The sequence below is a fragment of the Homarus americanus genome, unplaced genomic scaffold (genome assembly GCF_018991925.1).
Source record: "Homarus americanus isolate GMGI-L3 unplaced genomic scaffold, GMGI_Hamer_2.0 scaffold25013, whole genome shotgun sequence".
NCBI lineage: Eukaryota > Metazoa > Arthropoda > Malacostraca > Decapoda > Nephropidae > Homarus > Homarus americanus.
In genome coordinates, this window is record NW_024722158.1 from 4323204 (window position 1) to 4344559 (window position 21356).

At 40.6% G+C, this 21356-nt stretch overlaps 1 protein-coding gene across 1 annotated transcript in view; it reads right to left on the reverse strand.

Moving 5' to 3' along the window:
• Window positions 1-247: 247 nt before the first annotated feature.
• The window catches only part of LOC121862121 (protein roadkill-like), a 49656-nt gene continuing 28547 nt past the window's right edge, over window positions 248-21356 (reverse strand). Inside the window, exons 2-10 of the mRNA XM_042360115.1 lie at window positions 16470-17063; window positions 15593-15741; window positions 13809-13930; window positions 9653-9804; window positions 8866-8993; window positions 6892-7069; window positions 5533-5711; window positions 4271-4413; window positions 248-2209 (exon numbers count right to left, since the gene is read on the reverse strand). Coding sequence (XP_042216049.1) covers window positions 2062-2209; window positions 4271-4413; window positions 5533-5711; window positions 6892-7069; window positions 8866-8993; window positions 9653-9804; window positions 13809-13930; window positions 15593-15670 — 1128 coding nt within the window. The 5' untranslated portion in view covers window positions 15671-15741; window positions 16470-17063 and the 3' untranslated portion in view covers window positions 248-2061. The remainder of the gene's footprint in view (window positions 2210-4270; window positions 4414-5532; window positions 5712-6891; window positions 7070-8865; window positions 8994-9652; window positions 9805-13808; window positions 13931-15592; window positions 15742-16469; window positions 17064-21356) is intronic.

Here is a 21356-nt window from a genome sequence, read left to right on the forward strand (position 1 = left end):
AATAACTAAACGCTGCACTAGACCGCAGCTATGTTGACAACACCAATGACGTTGACCACAAAACTTCAGCATAAAGCAACTAGTCTTGGAGAGGAAAACCTCAGAATGAGCAAACCAGGAGAAGCAGTGTTATGTTACCATAACACTGGGCCCAGACTGATGAAGACTGTACACTGATATTATCCCTTAACTGATGCTGAGCGAATGTATTTCATCAAGGTACAGTCTTGAAGGTAATTTTTAAGTCATTTTGGTAGTTTTTTTTTTCCTCCAATTGGGTTAATCAAGTTGGCTAGTTAGGTACATTCTTTCATCTCTGGTTAGGACGACAATTCAGTGTACAAGACTCTGAATCTAGGCTCTGGACTCCTGGTGGTAAGAGGTACACCTGACTAAAGTTTAAAGATATGAATGTGTTGATGTATGATGATGATGTGGGTGGGTGGGTAACATGACAGGGTGGCAGACGAATCAAACGGGATTCTTAACTCGGAGTGACTAAGATTGGTATACAGTAAATATATATACTGTATAGTGGCTTACTTAATCAAAGTTGACTTTCGCGTTTAAAGTTCCAAGTATTAGTTTATGCATTGAATTACGCAGGTACTTTCGAAAAACAGAAAATATGTGAAGTGACAGACATTGTTTTAGGCTGTAGCTGGTCTGGGTGGGTTGTTCTCATAAGGTACAGCATGGCACATATTGTTCACTGCCTGCTCTTCACAGATTATTAACATAGGAGCTCACACATCCTCATGACTCACAACAAAACATGAAATTACAAAATCTTCCTACAAATGATCTTTAAATTTTCACTGGTACTTTTCCACTTTAGATTCCCTTTTCAATCACAATGTATAAACACTCATAGAGAATTTCACTTTCTAATAAGTCGTCTGAACTTCCTGGAACGGTGTATGTCATAACCTTCTTGAACAGGCTCCATGTTAATGACTGAGAATACCCTGTGAAGCTTAATGATGTATTTCAATATATTGTAAATATAAATCAGCCTGAGCTGAAATCGGTGGAATCAGACAGTATCCTTTACAGTAACTGTACACTATGTACTTGTCTTTCTCTTAACAATTTCTCAGAATCAAGAGTACATTTTGTCTACTGCATCTACCTACGAAAGCTCATTCTAATTTAAAGTTGTACATTGCAGATGATTTTTCATAGAAAAAGATGCTTTCAAGTTATCCATATTGTTCCTCCTGTTAAATACGATAAAAAATATTAAGGAATTAAAATCATCCATAAGAGCGGAGTAGGATGCTTCAACTAGCCAACAGCACAGTGACCCAGAAGGAGTAATGCACACATCACTACACCCTCACAGGTGCTACTTTGGTGTCACTAAAACACGAGGCTCCTGTTTTTATTGAATTTTTTTTTAAGTTTTTGTTTTTTCTTCCTCCCTGAAGGGCCTGTATTATTTTTTCCAAATATTAGCCTGGCTTGCTAGCTTGAAAGACGAGAGAGTGCCACACATAACAACAACAACAATAATTAGCAAAGTAATGAGTGGAAGGTCCGGGACTCTTGAGCGCGAGTCCAATGTTCTGGGCCGTCACTTGCTACATCACAGATATATCTACACAAAGACACACATGCACTGCCGAGTCTGGTACCTGCACACTGGAGACCGTCTGTGGCTTTAAAGGGGTCGTGTGTGCAGGTCAGGCCCCATTGAGATCATTTGGTGGACTTTTCGCGGGGCAGAAGGAGCTGGGCGCAGTAGAGGAAGGGACTGCAGCCCTACCGACCTGAGTGGGCAGGGACTCGTCGTCCCCTGATTGTACTCTGTTGACTGGTGGGGTGAGAGGCCTGGTCCCCCCTGCCAGGCCCTACCGTCACACACTGTCTTCTCGTGGCCTGGAACACACGACCCTACACACTGCTCACTCGCTACAGCAGTAAACTGCTTCCAAATGCTGATCTACAGTAAAAAAATTTCAGACCAAGTGTGCGAGTGTGGCCGGGTGAGGAGGCCAGGGGTTCCGGGGGTGATGGCCAAGCCTGCTCTTGGGAGTCTGGGAGGTTGACCGGCCAGACTCAAGGACTGGCTTTTATCCTCTTGCGTGGAGGCCCTATGGGTGGTATTTGCTGGGTGGCCAATGCCCTAAAAGCTTCAGCAATAAGATGTGGATGTGACTGTATCATAGATTTCCATCCTTGAGTTTCCATAACATCTGTGGCATGTCTGTAGAATGAAGCACAACATATTAGAGGCATTATTATACAACACATTCCTAAAAAAAATCCTTTTAAACAAATGACTATCACTTGAAAACAATCTGTCATCAATAGTTATGAACAGAGAAATTAACAAAACACAGTGGGGTATGCTATAACGAATCTAATTGGCTCTAGAACCTTGTTCGTTATAGCATTCGTTCGTTATAGGATTAATCCATTCCAGGGCCCCCAAATACAACCACTTAACACTGAAAAATATAATATAAAATTATAAAAATTAAAAAAAAAAAGCATAAATATGCATCTAAACCCCTGAAATAAAGAGTATCATTAATACTTGTAATAAAAAAAAAATTAGTAAAAAAAAAAAAATTTTTTTTTTAAATAATGTTCGTTGTAGGAGTTTCGTTCGTTATAGCATTCTCAATTTTATAGGTAAAACCGTTCGTTATAGGACTATTCGTAGTAGGATCCGTTCGTTATAGCATACCCAATGCATAATGTTAATGTTTATACTGTACATATTTCTTTTAATCCTGCTAAAAATTTTGACACGAGAAATGTGGAAAATTATTAATAAATAAATAAATAAAACCAAACATTGTGATATTCTTAAGATGAAGTAGCTGACACAAAGAAGTCTTAAATAGCTTCACAGATCTCCATTAGATAATCTTTGCTGAATACTTCAAACAAACTTTAGTGAGAGGATATCTGAAGCATAGAGGACATATACAGACCATTAATGACCTCCTGTTTAAACAATTAAGAGCATAAGTAAATATTCCATCGTCAAACACCGAGACGACTGTGTACCAATCCCCTCATACTGGCAAGGGAACTGAGCTGACAATGTACAGTATCATTCGAAGGTAAAAATAGTTACTTCTTAATGCCATGAAACACCTCAAGAGACAGTGCCAGGGACCAACAGGGACATCACCTCACAACTTCAAGCTGACGACATCACTGCCCAGTAGATATAAATCTCTCACAACTCTCTTGGCCTATCACTAAACTCCTTAATGTTTGCAATGTTTTTTAATTATTTTTATACAGTCAATCCTCACATTACGCGGTCCGGCATTCCGCGTTTCACCGTTAACGCGGTGCCTTGCCAGAACCTAACATGCTCACATTCCGCGGTCGTGAACCCCATTACGCGGAGAGCGGCTGGCAAGCCGCGCCATTTTTGGATCCAAACCTCCCGCCATGTTGTGTAAGAGGCGCGAAAATGGTGCGCACAAGGTCGCCCAGTCATCAAAACATTACCGAGTTCTTTACCCGCCACCCACCACAACCGGCCCAAGTCAGTGATAGTGATAATTATAGTGAGGATATGGACTTATATGGACTTTGAGGGGTTTAACAAAGAGGCCCTGCAAGCCTCTGTGGTGGATAGTGATACAATTGATACCAGTGAGGGCCAATAATCTGCCCTCTGCCCAGCCATCTTTTCTACTAATGTAAGTGTTAAAAAACCTAATATTATTGATATTTCTCTTAATTATTAATTGTGTGTGCATGCCATCATAAAGTTAAGATAATATTTTTACTACAACATAGTTGTGTGTCGTCAAAAAGTGGAGTTTGGGGATCGGCCTGGACTCCATTTCAATTAATCCCATATGTTATGTTGTTCACTTTACGCGTTCCTCACTTTCCGCGGTACCCTCCGGGTTACATTAACCGCGTAATGTGAGACCCAACTGTATTTACACTGTCTATGTGTATACTTGTCTGGCAATTTTACTGAATATATAAATATCTATCTTACTGAATGTCTATTAATCTAATCTATTTTAGTGTATAGTTATTTATTTATCCATTTATCTATCTATGTATTCATCCATCCATCTATCTATCTATCTGTCTGTCCATCTATCTATGTGTCTACCTATCTATTTTATTTATGTGACTTAAGTATACAGTATAGTATATCTATTTATCCACCCAACTATCTATCTATCTAGAGGAGAACCAGATAGCATGAAAGACATCAGACCAACCCATCACCATGCCCTACACCCCAGACTTGATCACTGACTCAAAAATCAGAACTCACGTATTGATAAACTCGATGGCTTGCGCTTTGAGTTGATCTGCAGAATGGAGGTCGGCGAGTATGAGAACGTCTGCTGCATTCTCCGTGCTGAGGTTTGTACACAAGGCTTCTTCGCACATTACTTTCAGTCGCTCCAATGCATACTGAGAAGTGCACAAAAAAATAATAAATAAATAAACATTAGGGATGCTTACAACATTAAAAGGGAAATAAAACACAAAAATACACACTGCATCTGTTTGCGAATGTTGAAAGTGAGTCCCAAAGGAGTAAATCCAACAAACTGTAAAATTAAATCTTCAGTAGGGCAAGGAAGCAGGTTATTAAACTGTGCACTCAATCTTCACTTCCCCAACTTTGAGTAATACCCATTCACAGTTGGGTGGACAGAGTGCACCCCAGGATTAGACCAGTGACCCATAAACCAGGAGGCAAATGCTGTTTCCACTTACCCACCTCCCCCCTCATGCGTGTTATAAGTTTGTAAATGATAATACAACTAATAAAACCTAATATTAACATGAAAAATGCAAATTTGTACTAAAGTGCTAAAACTAATATAAAACAGCTAAAAAAGTTTTAAGAAATGTTAAAACTCATGAAAGCTACAAAGATAATTGCTTTAACAGCAAAAATCTGCAAAGAAACCTGAAATTTGTGAGAAAATTTTGAAATTAGTATTGAAAAACTACAAAGTGAATTGTCTAGCATCCATCCCAGTGTCTAGCTTACCCTGGCCTCCTAAGACTCAATTTTACCCATTAACATCTCTTATTATTATCCCCATACCCATACTTTTAACCAAAAATACCTCTACCATTATCCCTCTACCCTACTTTATCCATTAATATATCTACCATTACCCCTTAAATTACCGTAGCAAGTTTCAAATAGGACATAATCTCAGCCACCCTGTAGAATTCCTTACAGCTTTATAGGGAAAAAGTGTAGTACTGTACATTATACGCTTAAAGGGTTACTAAGAGTACTGTGCAGTGCTAATGAAAAAAATTATTGCTCATGAGGCATTGGTTGTGTACTGGACTGAAACTATCTCGTCCAACCCCTAACGATTTTTCTCATTGCCTCGTTACAGTGTTCAAAGGCCTTTATGGCAGTCTCTGTATGACCACGGCTCTACAGCATGTGGCGTGTGTTTTGTTTCTCCAAGTTAGGATAAGAAGAGTCGTTAGGTTAAATTGGGACGAGGTAATTCTGATTTAGATAAATTAAGAGGAAAAAATCAAAACCCCTCAACTCACTTTATCTGCTGCAGCTAAAAGATCGTCCGCCATTTTTTCTAAATTAGTCGCTTTTCCCGTGTATATGAACCGTAACATCTCCCGTAAGACTTCGTGGTCGACATCTTGTATCTCCACGCGATTGTGTTTCCGTTCCTCCATCTCGTGTGCGAACATTGCAGCAAAAACTGGAGACCGTGCTGTAAATACAAATGATAATTTTTTAATAAAGTTTTACAACAGTTTTACATGACATAAGTTCATAATATATGAATATAAATCAAATGAAATCTTCAACATGACTTGGCATTGGTCAGTCTATGTACCTTTAAGCTTAGAACAGTTTAGGTGTCCATAAATTACCTGACTCATTTTAAAACTTAATAACCTCAACTATATTATCGGTAGAACAGGTAAATAGTGTACTGTACTGTATGTGGAAAGCTAAAAGAGGAAAATGTTTTGAACTGACAAATCTATTTTCACCACAAAAGCAAGAATTACATCACGGTGTTGCCTCCTGTAATAACACCGTACTGACCTGGGTTGCCTTCTGTAATAACACTGTCCTGTACTGACCCGGGTTGCCTCCTGTACTAACCCTGTACTGACCCGGGTTACCTTCTGTAATAACACTGTACCCACAACAGAACATCCAAACTAAATTGAGATCTTTAGGTCAGAGTTATCAAGCTGAGTCACCTTCCACTTCCTCTTTAGTTCACTCATCACCACAGATAAGATAAGTCTTGTACTATGTCTTAACATGCCGCCCTGAACTAAAACTTGCTGAACCTATAGTCAGTCAGGAGATCAAACTAGAGACTCTTACAGTGACTGGGCTGTTATGCCTTAAAAACTAACTTAAAATAACATGCAGCGTACTTATTATCGTTGTTACAGTATGTATTAATCAATCAAGGTGCGATCCTACAGTCCGAGTGCTGGCGTCTACTTGCCTTCCATTGTAGATATTTGTGGATTGTCTTTACGAATCCCACCATGTTATTGTATCGCTTGGGTAACCACAGCTTTTAATTTGATCCATCCATCCAAATCTCTACCTACCGCTGGCCCTCCTTCCCTTAATTTTACTCATTCATATCCCTAAAATTATCTCCTCTTCCCGAATTTTACAGTCAAAGTATCTAATTTTTATTATTCTATAAATTCTCAATACTTCTGTTTGTTCTGCCCAATCTTCGTATTAAAGTTACTCAAAATGGTAAATGCTAAGTTATCAATTCCCAAATGTTTTCAAGTAATAATTAAACTATCTTAAGTCACTAACAATAAGATGTACTGTGCATCATATTCATAACCATTCACCATTACTGGACCATATTTACAATCATTATTACACAATTGACAGTAACTCACCTGCAAGAATAGCTTTGTGTGCCTGAAACTCCCTGCCAGATACTGAAAGCGTCACGTCTGAAAACCGCTGAGACTCGAAGAGGCTACCAAGATCGTCGGAGAGGCGGCAGTCTGGGACCTTGAAGTGGATGGCGTTGCTCTGCCCGGAGATGTTAACGCTGTCTGCAACCACCGAGACCTGCGCACATTGGATCTTCAGGGAGGATGCACAGAGGGAGCCATTACCATGACTTGTTTCATTTACTCTAATCAAATACACAACATCTCAAGAAAATTTAATACACAATGCCTTAACATATTTTTGTACCGATCTTATGAATGCTTTTATTATACCAACAACATTTTCCTAACTTGTTGACGGGTGTGTGAGGAATTTGACAACATTCTGGGGTTGCCTCCCACATCAACAAGTAAGGACAATCTTGCTGTTATAATACTATATAAACAATCACTTAATCGTCACAAAAATCTGTAAGGTCGTGTAGCTTTTTTTTTTTTTGAGACATTCTGTATTCTAGTTATGCTTTTACTATTCTTTGGCTGATTCTTACTTCGATGATTCACTTAAAAATTAGAAGGGTATTTGTGAAAAACTGTGCCACCTGATTTACTACATGTTCTGCACATACCGTATAGTTTATCGCTACAGTAGACCACCAACAGTGAGCAACTTGGTTATAGTCTGCGTTAAGCCAATGGTGTTTTAGACAGTGGAGTCTGGTAACACTACATAGAAGCTTTGTGGGCGACCTGTCTATCACATACCCTCCCTCACTACATCCCGGTGTGTCCCAAACCAACTTCTATGGGTTCCTAGTTGTCCCTCATCAAAAACACATAAGTCATCTTTTATCTGTCTCTTATTTAGACACTCTTACCAAACCCCGCTTTTAGGCAGTTTACCAAAAATCCCCACAAAATGTTGACAATGACAATGAAGTTGAATGTCTTCTCTATGCTACAATCACTTCCCTGATCATAAAAACATTCTATTGACAGAATGTTAAAAGCAACAATAAAATAATCTCATTTAACCACATATTTCTGTTTTGTTTCTCTAGTTCTACAGGAAGGACCACGAGGGGTAATGTATTCATAACCGGCTGGTGTGACTTTCTAACACAAATAAACAGTATAAAGGTCAAGTTTGATTATAAAGGTCACAGATTTACATTGTTATTCTGCTCATGTCACTTTCCATAACTGTCTATCACTTCTATCTCTCCACCTACTAGTACCAACCCACCACTTGCTTATTTCACCTCATGATTAAACACCCTCATGCTAACCTAACCTAACCCCCTTCCTATTTAATGTAAGGGTATCTAATCATTAACAGAAATAAACTGAAGAGACTAATCTTCAGGTGTTCCAATAATTCTTTTTAATCCAAGGACTTGATGGCATCTTCACCACCAGAAAACCAGACTGGATTTTTTCTAAACTAAACTCAAGTAACTCCAAAGACACCAGACAACTATTGGATTATCACTCCACCCGACTAAATGGATAAAATTCGACAACTAACCAAATTTCAAACCGTTCGTAATTGGGATAACGTGAAAAAAATTAGATAAGTTGGTGCTCTACGGTGGCGATATTTTCAATTAATATCTTGTCATATCTGGGAATGTTAATTATGATCAATCAAGGTTTTCCTGGAGCTACAGACACATGCACTACATCCATATATGTTTTTTCACCATTCAAGTTTCATGTTCTCATCAAAGGTCTCAAGAAAAGTTTCCATTTTATTCTGATATTGCCAATTTCTAAACATTTTCAGAGAGAGAGAGATTTACATTATGTTGGTTAATCTTACGGTAAAATAAGCTTGAGAGTATATGTCCTACAGGAGGAGGGGAGAGGGCTAATCAACACACTGTTACGGAAAACCTTGACAAAGAAGACAAGCTTATGGAGGGGGAGGCAGCCGTCATGCTGTACTGTACACATAAACACGAGTCAACGTACCTCACAGTACAAGGTCAGTTTATCGTCCGGTAACAACCCATTGGCTTCGTCCAGGAGGAAATCTCTTCTGATGAACTTCTTGAAGCCCCAGTCTTTTCCTTGGACAAACCTATATGCTCGTTGGCTCTCTATGGACAGGAAGATCTATGTTAGAAAAGTTAATAAGTGACCATTTCAATCTGAGCTTTAACCCCTTCACTGTGGGGTTGTCTAAGGGGGTTAAAATTTATTATCAAAGGTGAATTGAATTAGCATTTTTCTCATTATGATAACAATCATTATGTTATATATTATGGCCCCTTTAATCAACTGACACACACACACACACACATATATGCAGGGTTAACTAACTACCTGTACTACAGTAACTGCCATAACATAACACAACCTTGCTACATGACTTAGTACTTTAGTATGAAGAATAAGAGAAAATACCTATCACCATTACTAACTTATTCCTCAGTATCTTACAAATTTACCTATTTTACTTCTTATTTTTTCTCTAAAATATTTTGACCTTTGAATTATAACGGAAAAATATTTGTAACACTCACGCCTCAACTTAGCTGAACAATTTTGACTGGAGACTCTTCAAAATTTTACCCCCATTGAAATTTCGAGTAGAGACCCTGCCATTAAATTGTAAATGGATGAATGAATAGCAGAAGAAAGCATCTTCCTCTACCCAGCCAACATTATAACCCATCCTCCCCTAAAACAACGCCATTCACCTGAGGCCCATACCAGGAATGAAGATTAAACGAGAAAAAATATTCAATCCACTTACCCATGGCTTTCGTTTCCTCTCTCTTGGCATTGAGGATGGAGAACTTAAACTTAGCCCGAACTTCTGACTTGTTGGAAGAGACCAGCAGTAGATACAGGGAGAGGTAGTCCTTGCTCTCTTCATCGAGGCCCTTGGGGTTGACACGTAAACACCTGGAAATAGCGAACGAGTCATTAGGTAACGCTTCAAATACAAAATACAGAGTAATGTCGGTTATTTAATGTACTGTATCTACTGTATCAAGATTATGTATCCTGTAAGTTTTGTCTTGAATTGAATGAAGCTGTAAGTGAGGGAGGGAAAGTACATTTACAATTTATAATAATATCACATCTAGGTACAGTACACTATATATTCTGAATTCCACAAACAAATGACAATGCAATGCGAATACAATACAGTAATTGTAAAAACAGATATAAATCGTCATATACAAATAACTAATAATAGATAATCGTTCACCAGTAAATATTCACAATAAGAGTTACACTGTATCATCTAATATACGGGACAAGACATGCTGGTAAAAGACTGTGAATGGTGTTCAAGATACGTCTACCAACCTACTGCAGTGTGCTGGCTAGGTTCCAACAGTCCCTCCCTCCCCTCAACACACTGCTCACCTAGCACAATCCTCGTTCTATTTTTAACACAGACATTAATTAGTAGTACAGGTTTATTAGCGATTATCTGAGAAATGTTCAGGTGTGTAGTGTCATCCACGTTAACACCAGTTGTGAGGTGGATGTTAGGTTTACTTTGCGTGAATCACTTACTTTATCTACAGTTATACACATTCCTCACCTAAAATATTCCTCATTTGTAGATTCTAAAACATTTACTACATAAACCATTAATACAGATTTATTGAGAGATATATCAGAGATGTGTGTGTGTGTAGTCAGTGTGAGTGGGGCTACATGTACATTATCTTGCTCACTCATCACCTGCACTTGACACACAATCACACAGCCACTAACCTGCCCCCTCACACCAAAGGAGAAATGAAGGCTTATAGGTGGAGTGGTGAGTGGAAATGAAGGCTTATAGGTGGAGTGGTGAGTCGAAATGAAGACTTATAGGTGGAGTGGTGAGTGGAAATGAAGGCTTATAGGTGGAGTGATGAGTGGAAATGAAGACTTATAGGTGGAGTGGTGAGTGGAAATGAAGGCTTATAGGTGGAGTGGTGAGTGGAAATAAAGGCTTATAGGTGGAGTGGTGAGTGGAAATGAAAGATTAAAGGTGGAGTGATGAGTGAAAATAAAAGACATAGGCAGTGCAGGTATTCAAACAAACACATGCTCCCTCTCCTTCCGACCCCCCTCCCCCTTGTCTCCCCCTCATCAACTCCCTCCCTCCTTCCCATCAACCCACTCCCCACCCCCTTTCCCTTTGCACAAAACGAGATAGTATCACCCATCCATTATATAACTCACGGTGAGGTAAATGTCCAAAACCATTTTACGTGTGACAGTGGAAGTGTGGTCCTTGTGAATGAAATAACAGTACAGTACAATACAGCAAGACGCCAGCCAGCCATCCACATAATGCCAGTGATTACCATAAGCCGTGACCTACTAGCGAGCGTCTGTCACCAACACCAAGCATACGTGTGACCTGTCTTACGGAGCTGTGACACTGTTTACACTTGGTTTGTTTACACTATCACATTGTTTACCTTAATACAACAACAATAATAATAATAATAATAATAATAATTAACTACGTATTATTATTGGTGTTTGTTATGATGTAGTTCCTTCTTGTGCATTAACTATATGTTATGCGCGCACACACGCGCGCACGCACACACACACACCTAAATAACTCCGCCCTTCCTCAACCTAATTCCTCACAGTATACTTGAACAAAAACAGTTTCTAGTTACCTTGGTAAGTCCCTCCTCCCCTTTCCTCTTTCTTTCTTTCTTTCCCTCCCTCCCTCCCTCCCTTCCTTCCTTCCTTCCTTCCTTCCTTCTTCTCTCCCCCTCGCACATTTTCTCTTCCTCCCTCCCTTCCTCACCCACCCCAACATTATCTTTCTCCCTCTCTCCTCTCCATTCCTTTCTTCCCTCCCTCCTCTCCTTTTATTCCCTCCACCATTCCTTCTCCTCCTCCCCCACTCTTACTTCCTACCCTCCCTCCCCTTCAACCTACCCTCACCTAATCCCCTCGACCCCATTCTTCTACCCCTCCGTTTCCCCTCGCTGCACTTCTGAAGCTCTACCCTCCCCACCTCCCCTCTCACACCACCCCCTACCCTCCCTCCCTCACTCCAAAGTCCCTTCCACCCGTCCATCTTCCCCCTCACTCTGAATTCCACTTACCTCCTCCCCCACTCTCTCCCCTTACATCCACGTCACATCACCCCCCTTTCTCTCCCCTCTACTCTCCCTCCTGCCCTCTCCTTCCTTCCCTCCCACACACTGGCACACAACCAACTCCCTTCCACCACAGGACTCCCGAGGTAAACATCCCACATATAACTACCTATCATAACTACCATATGTATAACAAACTTCAATTAACAGTCTTTAAATCACACCCAGAATGTGTAAATAGAGAGAAATTAATGAATGAGAGAATGTGTCGGTGATAGTGGTGGTGGTAGTGACGGTGGTGATGGCAGGTCACTTTGATTTGTGGCCTCGTAGAGCAAGGTGCCATGATGTCATCACTGGCATCCTCCATTCATTGACCAGATTGTGACACCGTGAGACCTTACTACAATAATAACCATAATTGTTGTTGTTGTTCTTGTTGTTGTAGTAATAGAAACAATAGTAGTACCGGGATAGAAGTAGTGAGTAGTGAGATCTTCCAACATAGGACTTCAAACACATCTAACGAAGCCCGTATTGACGTCAGTGCTCGAGGATTCTGGACGCGGGGACAGCGAGCCTTCTTCGACATCAGAATTTTTTATCCCATGGCCGCATGTCACCGTAACCTAGCTCTCGATGCTGCACACAGGAGGAACGAGAACGACAAGATAAGGGCATATGGGGAGAAAATTCAAAACGTTGATCAAGGCAGCTTCACTCCTCTAGTGTTCACAACCTCTGGTAGGATGGGACCAAGTGCAAGATGTTTCTACGCCAGACTCGCGGAGGTGATCTCCGAACAGAAGCAGCAGCCCAGAAGTTATGTTACAGCCTGGATGAGATGTCGACTGTACTTCTCTCTCCTTCGGTCGGCTTTGCTCTGCCTCAGGGGAACGAGAGCTTCTGCCCCAATGACGACAACAGCTGCAGATATTGACTATGAGGCTACAGTCACTGAATGCCGCATAGATCTGCGGCTTAACTAATTCAACACGGATAGGATAGCTACTCATGTATTAGGATATTTTATATTAAGGTAATAAACGGCGGCGAAGGTGTGGCTATTAGGGGAGGGTGGAGGCCACGTTATAAAAAAAAATAAAAAAATAAATAGTTATAGTAGAAATAGTAATAGTAGTAAATAAAAATAATAATAACAGCAGTAAGACAAAAACAATATTGAATACAAAAGTAACAACAACATCTAACTCGGCATTACACCTCTACACGTCACTAAAAATACCTCAAGAGGAGAGACAAGTGCCAACCTTTCTCCTGACCCTGGTGCCATGATGACTACCTGTGCCTCAGTGCCACATGAGGTAGATGGGTGGGTGGGGAGATAGATACAACAGGTGTTTGTTCTCTCGTATGGCCTTCAGTATTAATCATTCCTAACGACTCATTAAACTCATTACCAGGTGTTTTGGTGTCCTCAAAAAAATTTCACATGTGTTCTCTCTCTCTCTCTCACTCTCCTGAAGCATAGACTACCGTGGAGACATAATGCATATAATGAGCGCGGAGACAGTTATACCAAGCGCGGAGACATACTGTACTGTATATTACTAAACAAAGAGATGTGCATACTCATATATACCGAGTGTGGAGACGTACTGTGTAAACCGAGCGAATGATTAATAAAGTTTGGGGTCTGATATGTCGACTAGGGGTCTATTAGGACTGGGGCCCATTTCAACAATCACCTCGTCAGCGGTGCAAAAACAAACTCCCTCCCAATTCTCTCAGCAATGTGGTCAATGGGTAAGGAGGGTGACAAGAAGAATGTAAACAATAACAGCTTGGTGAGAGAGAGAGAGAATTATAACTCACCATTTTAGCTTGTCGTTGGCACCCGCAGAGAAGGTCGAGGACTTGAGTACTTCACCCATCTCCTCTCGACAGAAGCTAAAGTTATTAATGGTCCACATATAACTGAACTTAATCACTTTCACCTGTACAGGAACATCAGGAAAATGTAATTAATCAGTTTGTAATTAAATATAACTTAAAATTAATTATAACTTAAAATTAATTATAAAGGAACAATTAATTGTAACTTAAAATTAATTACAACTTAATATTAATTAAAATTTAAAATTAATTAAACTGAAAATTATGACTAAAAAATAATTAAAAATGAAAATTAATTATTGAACTTACAATAGTTATTACTGAACTTCCATTAATTATCACTGAAAATATATTACCAATGACCATAATTAATCTTTTCTTCCAGCTAAACTAATCCATGAAAATTAATATATAATCAACTGTAGTTAACATTGATTCAGTGCTTCTCAAATCTTATCTCATAGTTCATAAAATTTCCTTAACATTCCCTTTTAACATTATGTGTTAATAATTTTATGTCTTACCTGTGTGACATTTACAGGTATTATATGTAAATAAAATTAACCCCTTATGATAATCTATTTCATTTACATTTAATACCTGTGTAAAACAATATGTAAATGACACCTACTCCACATGTTAATTCTAACCTTGAATCACAATGTTAAAAAGAACCGATTAATCCCTCGTTTGTTAATAGTAAAATATGTAAATGAGATTAACTCTCCACTGTTTACTTACCCTTCAATCACTATGTAAAAAAAGGTGCTATTAACCTCTAAACACTCGTCCGTTGGTCAGGTTGTAAATTATGTAAATTATCCCAACTAACACATTTTTTACGCTTTTTTCTTACATTGTTACATTTTATAGACTTTTGTTTACATTGTTTTATGGTTAATTTCTATAATATTAAGGTGCATTGTATCTCCTTCCCTGGTGGTGGTGGAGAAGGTGGTGTTGGAGAGGGTGGTGGTGATAGTAGTGGTGGTGGATGATGGAGGTGGTGGTGTTGGAGAGGGTGGTGGTGATAGTAGTGGTGGTGGATGATGGAGGTGGTGGTGTTGGAGAGGGTGGTGGTGATAGTAGTGGTGGTGGTGTTGGAGAGGGTGGTGGTGATAGTAGTGGTGGTGGTGATAGTAGTGGTGGTGGATGATGGAGGTGGTGGTGTTGGAGAGGGTGGTGGTGATAGTAGTGGTGGTGGTGGTAGGTGGTGGTGACAGGTGGTGATTCCGGGCCAGATGGCTAACTCAGATGGTCGAACACCACCTGTCCCCATGGCAACGGGCCTTCTCAGTCTCCCGAATCTACACACTCACAGACACCCTCAGATGGTGCTGAGGAAGGAAGGAAGGAGTGATAGAGAGAGAGAGGGAGAGGAGTCATAGAGAGAGAGAGGGAGAGGAGTCATAGAGAGAGAGGGAGAGGAGTGATAGAGAGAGGGAGGAGTGATAGAGAGAGAGAGGAGTGATAGAGAGAGGGAGAGGAGTGATAGAGAGAGAGGGAGAGGATAGGGAGAGAAAAGGAGAAAGAGAGGGAGGGAAGAAGGTAGTGTGGGTCAGGTGGTGAAGGATCCTAGGAGGGAGGGAGAAAGAGGAAAGAAAAAGGAGGAGGGAGGAAGGGATTATGCAGGGGGGAGGGAGGGAGGGAGGAGGTAATAACAGGAAGTAGTGAAAGAGAAAAATGAGAGTTAAAGAGAGAGAGAGAGAGAGAGAGAGTAGTGACCCACACACCACCTCCACTACACCTGGACACAAACCTACCTGAGTATAGCACCAGTTCTCGGCGACTGGCATATTATTCTCCGGTGGCAGGGGCGACGGTACCCGAGATACGGACATGCTGACGCCTCCTGACGACACGTGACCACCACCTCCTCCGCCTCCTCCGTGTACTGAGTGAGCGTGACCCACTGTAAACACAACACACGTTATAACAGGGTCACACTATGGTCAAGGTGGGTCACACTATGGTTATGACTGACAGTAAATAAACATCTGGGGGGGGGGGAGCGTTTAGAGCATCATAACACACCTGGTTGTTCATTAATTAGTCTATATTGTAAAGAGAATGATATAATTTAATAAAAAAAAATAATAATCTGTAGTAGTAGATTAGTACAAATTCTTTTTCATTCAAAGTATCATTATTAATTATCTAAAGACTAATATAATTAAACTTACCATTATTAGCCTTAAACAATCCCTTGAAATAATACTGTACATGGTGACCTAGTAATGACATGACCTCATTATAAGACTCAATAACTTCAAAGGCATTATAGAACTTGCTGGTTTTATTATACTTGAGAAGCGAGGAAATAAAACTTATAACCAGGTCACTAAGTATAATAAAACCAGCGTGTTGCAGCTATAATACTTTTGATGTTACTGAAGCATTTATGTGGCGGCAGGTCACCTGTATGTGTCCCCATTAACACGACCAGCGGCACTCAACACGTGACCGTTTGTAACACAAGTCTAAATTATACTTTAATTACCTTAATAGCTGGGGTAGTGTAGGTGAGGTTAAGGTCAGTTTATTGGACCTGTCAGCTCTCATGTATACGAAAAATTAATGCCAGACATCCATTAATGAAGTGAGAATTATTATAGTATGTGTGTGTGTGTGTACACTTACCCAGTGCTGGGTGGTGGGCAGGGGGGGTGTGAGCCTGGTGAGGCACGGCTGGGTGCTGCTGTGCAGCGGCGTGAGGTGCTGCAGGTGCTGCGACGTGTGCCGCTGCTGCAGCAAGAGGTGGAGGTCCTTGGTGAGGCTGTGCAGCTCCTGCCGCTGCCGCTACAACCGCTACTGCCGCTGCCGCCTGCTGCTGCTGTTGATGCTGCTGTTGTTGCTGCTGTTGTTGTTGCTGTGGAAGATGAGGTGGGTGGGCGTTGGCAGCGTTAGGTGCTGGCTGTGGCTGTGCCTGGCCGTGCTGCGGCTGCCCGTTGTTCGCAGCAGCTGGGAGTGCGGCAGCTGCAATGGCTGGTTGCGGCTGCGCTGGTTGAGGTTGTTGTTGTTGGTGAGGCTGTGGCTGCTGCTGCTGGTGGGGTTGTTGTGGCGGTTGTGGCGGGGGGTGTTGTGGCGGGGGGGGGGGGGGGGGTTGTTGGAGAGGGGCTGCTGTGGCGGCAGGGCCCCCGACACGCCGCCGGAGTTCCCGCCGCGTGACTCCACCGTGGCGGCTGACGAGGCCCAACACAACCCCGACCCCGACCCGCCCCACACTCTACACACCTGTAAACAACAAAACTCTGTCAGTAACACAGTTAATAAAACAATACTACACACCTGCATCAATAACATAATCAACAGAACAATTAACACCAATACACACCTGCATCAGTAACAAAGTCAATAACATCAATTAACAAACCTACACACCTGCTATGAACATACCTTTCTCAGTAACGGCCAATAACACACCTACCATAATAATCAGTCACACACCCATCATTACAAGTTAAGGTAGCGGTATACACTGACAAGATATACACATACCTGTCTCATATAGCGGAGTATACTGACAGAATATACCTCGCCGTGCGGTCACTGTTACCCTATATGCAAGTTTGAGCATACCGTTCACTCGCCCACCGCTACAGTTATATACAGTCATTTCCTCCTTCCCATCCTCCTCCTCCTCCCTCCTTCTTCTCCTCCTCCTCCCTCCTTCTTCTCCTTCTCCCCCTCCTCCTTCTTCTTCTCCTCCTCCTCCTCCCTTCTTCTCCTCCTCCTCCTCCTCCTTCTTCTCCTGTGTCTATAAAGTCATATATTTTCTTCCCTTTGATTTATCTACTAATTTTAACAAACACTAACATATTTAACATTCTATTCCTCAATGTTTGTGTTTACAGTGTCCTGGCCTCAAGCTGACCTGACCTGACCTAAACTAACCTAACCTAACCGCCGCAAGCTAAGAAGGAAAAGAAACCCTGACGCATAATTTAAGACTCTATTTACAGTTTCTATTCCTGTAAAACAAACACGAAGCTTTCTTTCTTTTTTTACAAACCATAAAACGAAAACTTGATGTACGACTTTAATTTACATAACCCGGAATAGCGTTTTTCTTCCGTTTTATGTTCATTAAAATTCTTATCTTTATTTTTAACAGTGACTAAATTGTGTTTATTTGTGTACCATTACTGTGAAATTATATAATACATAATGTAATATCTGGTTACGTTAGGTTATTGTGTTGCTCTGCTTAACTACAGGTAGACTCAAGAGGTGGCACTTATCACTGTACGATAGTTTGGGTTGAATAATATGTCACGCGTCTGGCAGTGGGGGGGTGTTGACCCTCACCCCTTGACAATGTGTGTGAGAGAGAGAGAATATGTGTGTATCTTCATGGTCGTCCCACACACACACACACACACACACACACAGTCTCAGGGAGGAACGGGATCATGGACGGACTTACCGGGTTCGACCCTCACCCCCACCTCATACGCCCCCCTCCCGCCCTCACCCCTCCCCCTACACGATACAGTTGCACCCCATTATCATCACATACCGTACTTACGTCTGCTGGTAGGTGTCTATGTAGACCACCCCCAACCATCTGTACACACACACACACACACACGCACGCGCACACACACACACACACACACACACACACACACACACGCGCACACACACACACGCACGCACACGCACACACACACACACACACACACACACACACACACACACACACACACACACTGAGAGATATAACACAATAACGTAAACAGGAAATAGGGAACAATATTTACCTAACAGCAAAGTTCTGAAGGACAAAAACAAACCAAACCCCCAAAAATAAAAATAAAAACATAAGCAACACAACAACATTTAGTAGAAAACATTATTAAAAAGGTACTATATTTCCGGATTACCCCCCCTGTTTGTCTCTCTCTCTCTCTCCCACCCCTCTATCTCTCTCTCCACCCCCCCGTCTCTCCTCCCTCTTCTCTCACCTCTCCCTAAAATACCACCATAATTCAAATACTTGTCCTTATTTATTAACGTCAGTAAGATGGAAACAGCTTCAAGCGTAAACAAATGAGTGGAGGAAGTTTGTGGATCATGACGTCTTGATGATGTAACGTGACGTCTTGATGATGTAACGTGACGTCGTGATGTAACGTGACGACTTGATGATGTAATGTGACGTCGTGATGTAACGTGACGACTTGATGATGTAATGTGACGTCGTGATGTAACGTGACGTCTTGATGATGTAATGTGACGTCATAAGGGTAACACCCATCTATAAGCGTCAAACGCCATCTATACCTGTTCCTGTTTCTTAATTAATAACGCAAATAAGGCGAGTCTTCCAAGCTCAGGTAAGGAGGAACCAACCACACACACACACACACACACACACACACACACACACACACACCTCAACCATCGCGGTCATTCAGCAAAAAATATGACATAACGGCGGACGACAAACACGATGTTTTAACGTGTTTTATCTCTGTTGTAGCCTAACCTAACCTAACCCACCCTCACCTACCTACCTAACCCACCCTCACCTACCTACCTAACCCACCCTCACTTACCTACCTACCTAACCCACCCTCACCTACCTACCTAACCCACCCTAACCCACTCCAACTAATCTTCAGTAGGTATGGAGAGACAGCAGCACACCACGACCCAACACTACACTCGACATCCTTCATTTCCTAAACTGTAAAACTAGTAACTCCTATTTACAGCTAGTGGTTGCCCCGGGGTGCGAATCAACGATCTTTGCGGACGACAAGCGGGTATAAATATCCACACCACCACCGCACCCACTAAACGGTACTTAACAGCCAGGGACAAAAAAAAAAAAAATTTTCCGTCATAAAAATTTAAATCCCATTGAGGTTTTCTTTTTGTAACGTGTGTGTGTGTGTGTGTGTGTGTGTGTGTGTGTACAGTATATATTATCTCAGTCCTATATGTGTATTAAGTGCAACATAGTTTTATTATAAGTTATATTGTATACTGTAGGCTTAATATATAATGTACTATATCGCCACTATCTACGATGCCTATATTCATAAGCCAGTTTCTACAATAACCTCTACATAATAAACTAAATACGAGTTACATTAAAGATAAATTCACAATATTTGATGCCAATGACTCACCAGTGTTATGTAACAAACAACCAATTAAAAGACAAATAATATATATGGATGTAAACAGAAACTAGTATTAATAATATAAACATTCCCCGAACGCCAGAGTAATGTTTATAAATTCACGATACGTATTGAGATATTAGCATAAACATTACCTCCGCCATTTAAGGTCAACAAAAACATTTACCCTTGTCATCAAAACATCCTTACATAAATTTACCTCAACATTCAACTATTTCTTTATTACCAACAAATTATCTTATTATCTTTATTAAGTGTATTTGTAAAATAATAATACACTAATTATTTTATCAACTTATTTTTATTGAATGTTTGTCAATCTATATTAGTGATGCAAAAATATTATATTATTTCTAATTAATTATTATTGAGTCTACGTAAATTTGTGTATATAAGTTAATGTATTTATCGAGCAATCCACACCACATCCGCTTTATTCTGAATATCCACATAACCCACTTCATCCGGCCATTCCTACACAAGTACCCCGCCTGTAATACCATATCCACACCCTCCAACTATCCACACCACTTCCACATCACCCGACCATCCATCCACAAGTACCCCGTCTGTAATACCACACCACCCGACCATCTATCCACACCCTCCAACCATCCACACCACATCCACATCACCCAACCATCCACACCATTACCCTCTTTTAAGATTGTAAAACAGGATGAAACTGCATTGCTTAGTTCAAGGTAACCTAATGGCAGACGTGTGTGTGTGTTGTGTGGTAAGGACAACAGCTGATACATAATTGTGATATATGATGGATAAAATGGATAATATAAGAGAGATGGAATAAATATAGTAAGATGAATAATAATAATAATAATAATAATAAACAATAATAAAATAATTTCTCAAGTTGTTAAAACGTCACTCTAACATTAAAACACTTTATCTAAACCAACAATAAACCGGACGATAAAACATTTCACACACACACACACACACACACACACACACACACACACACACACACAGTTCTCACATTAGACTAACGAGCAGCGGACACGGCAAACAAGTCCATTTTTTTGCAATTATTTTAAAACAACAAAACACTTCAGTAACTTACATTTGTGTGTTTATAAGTGTCAAATTATTTACTTACAATGTTATATTTGTACTTATACAGCTAAGGTATATTTGTAAGTTGGTAAAATTTAGTTAAATGTTTGTAAGTTAAATGTTAAGTGACCCTGGATGTTTACTTGTTTATTTACTTAACCAAAAATACGAATTTAAAGACCTGACCTGACCTAACCTAAGCAAAATACGCATTTCACCCAACCACCTGAATCAACCCTAACCTAACCACGTGACCCAATTTCTCGATCCAACGAAAAACCTTTATAGTAGAGTA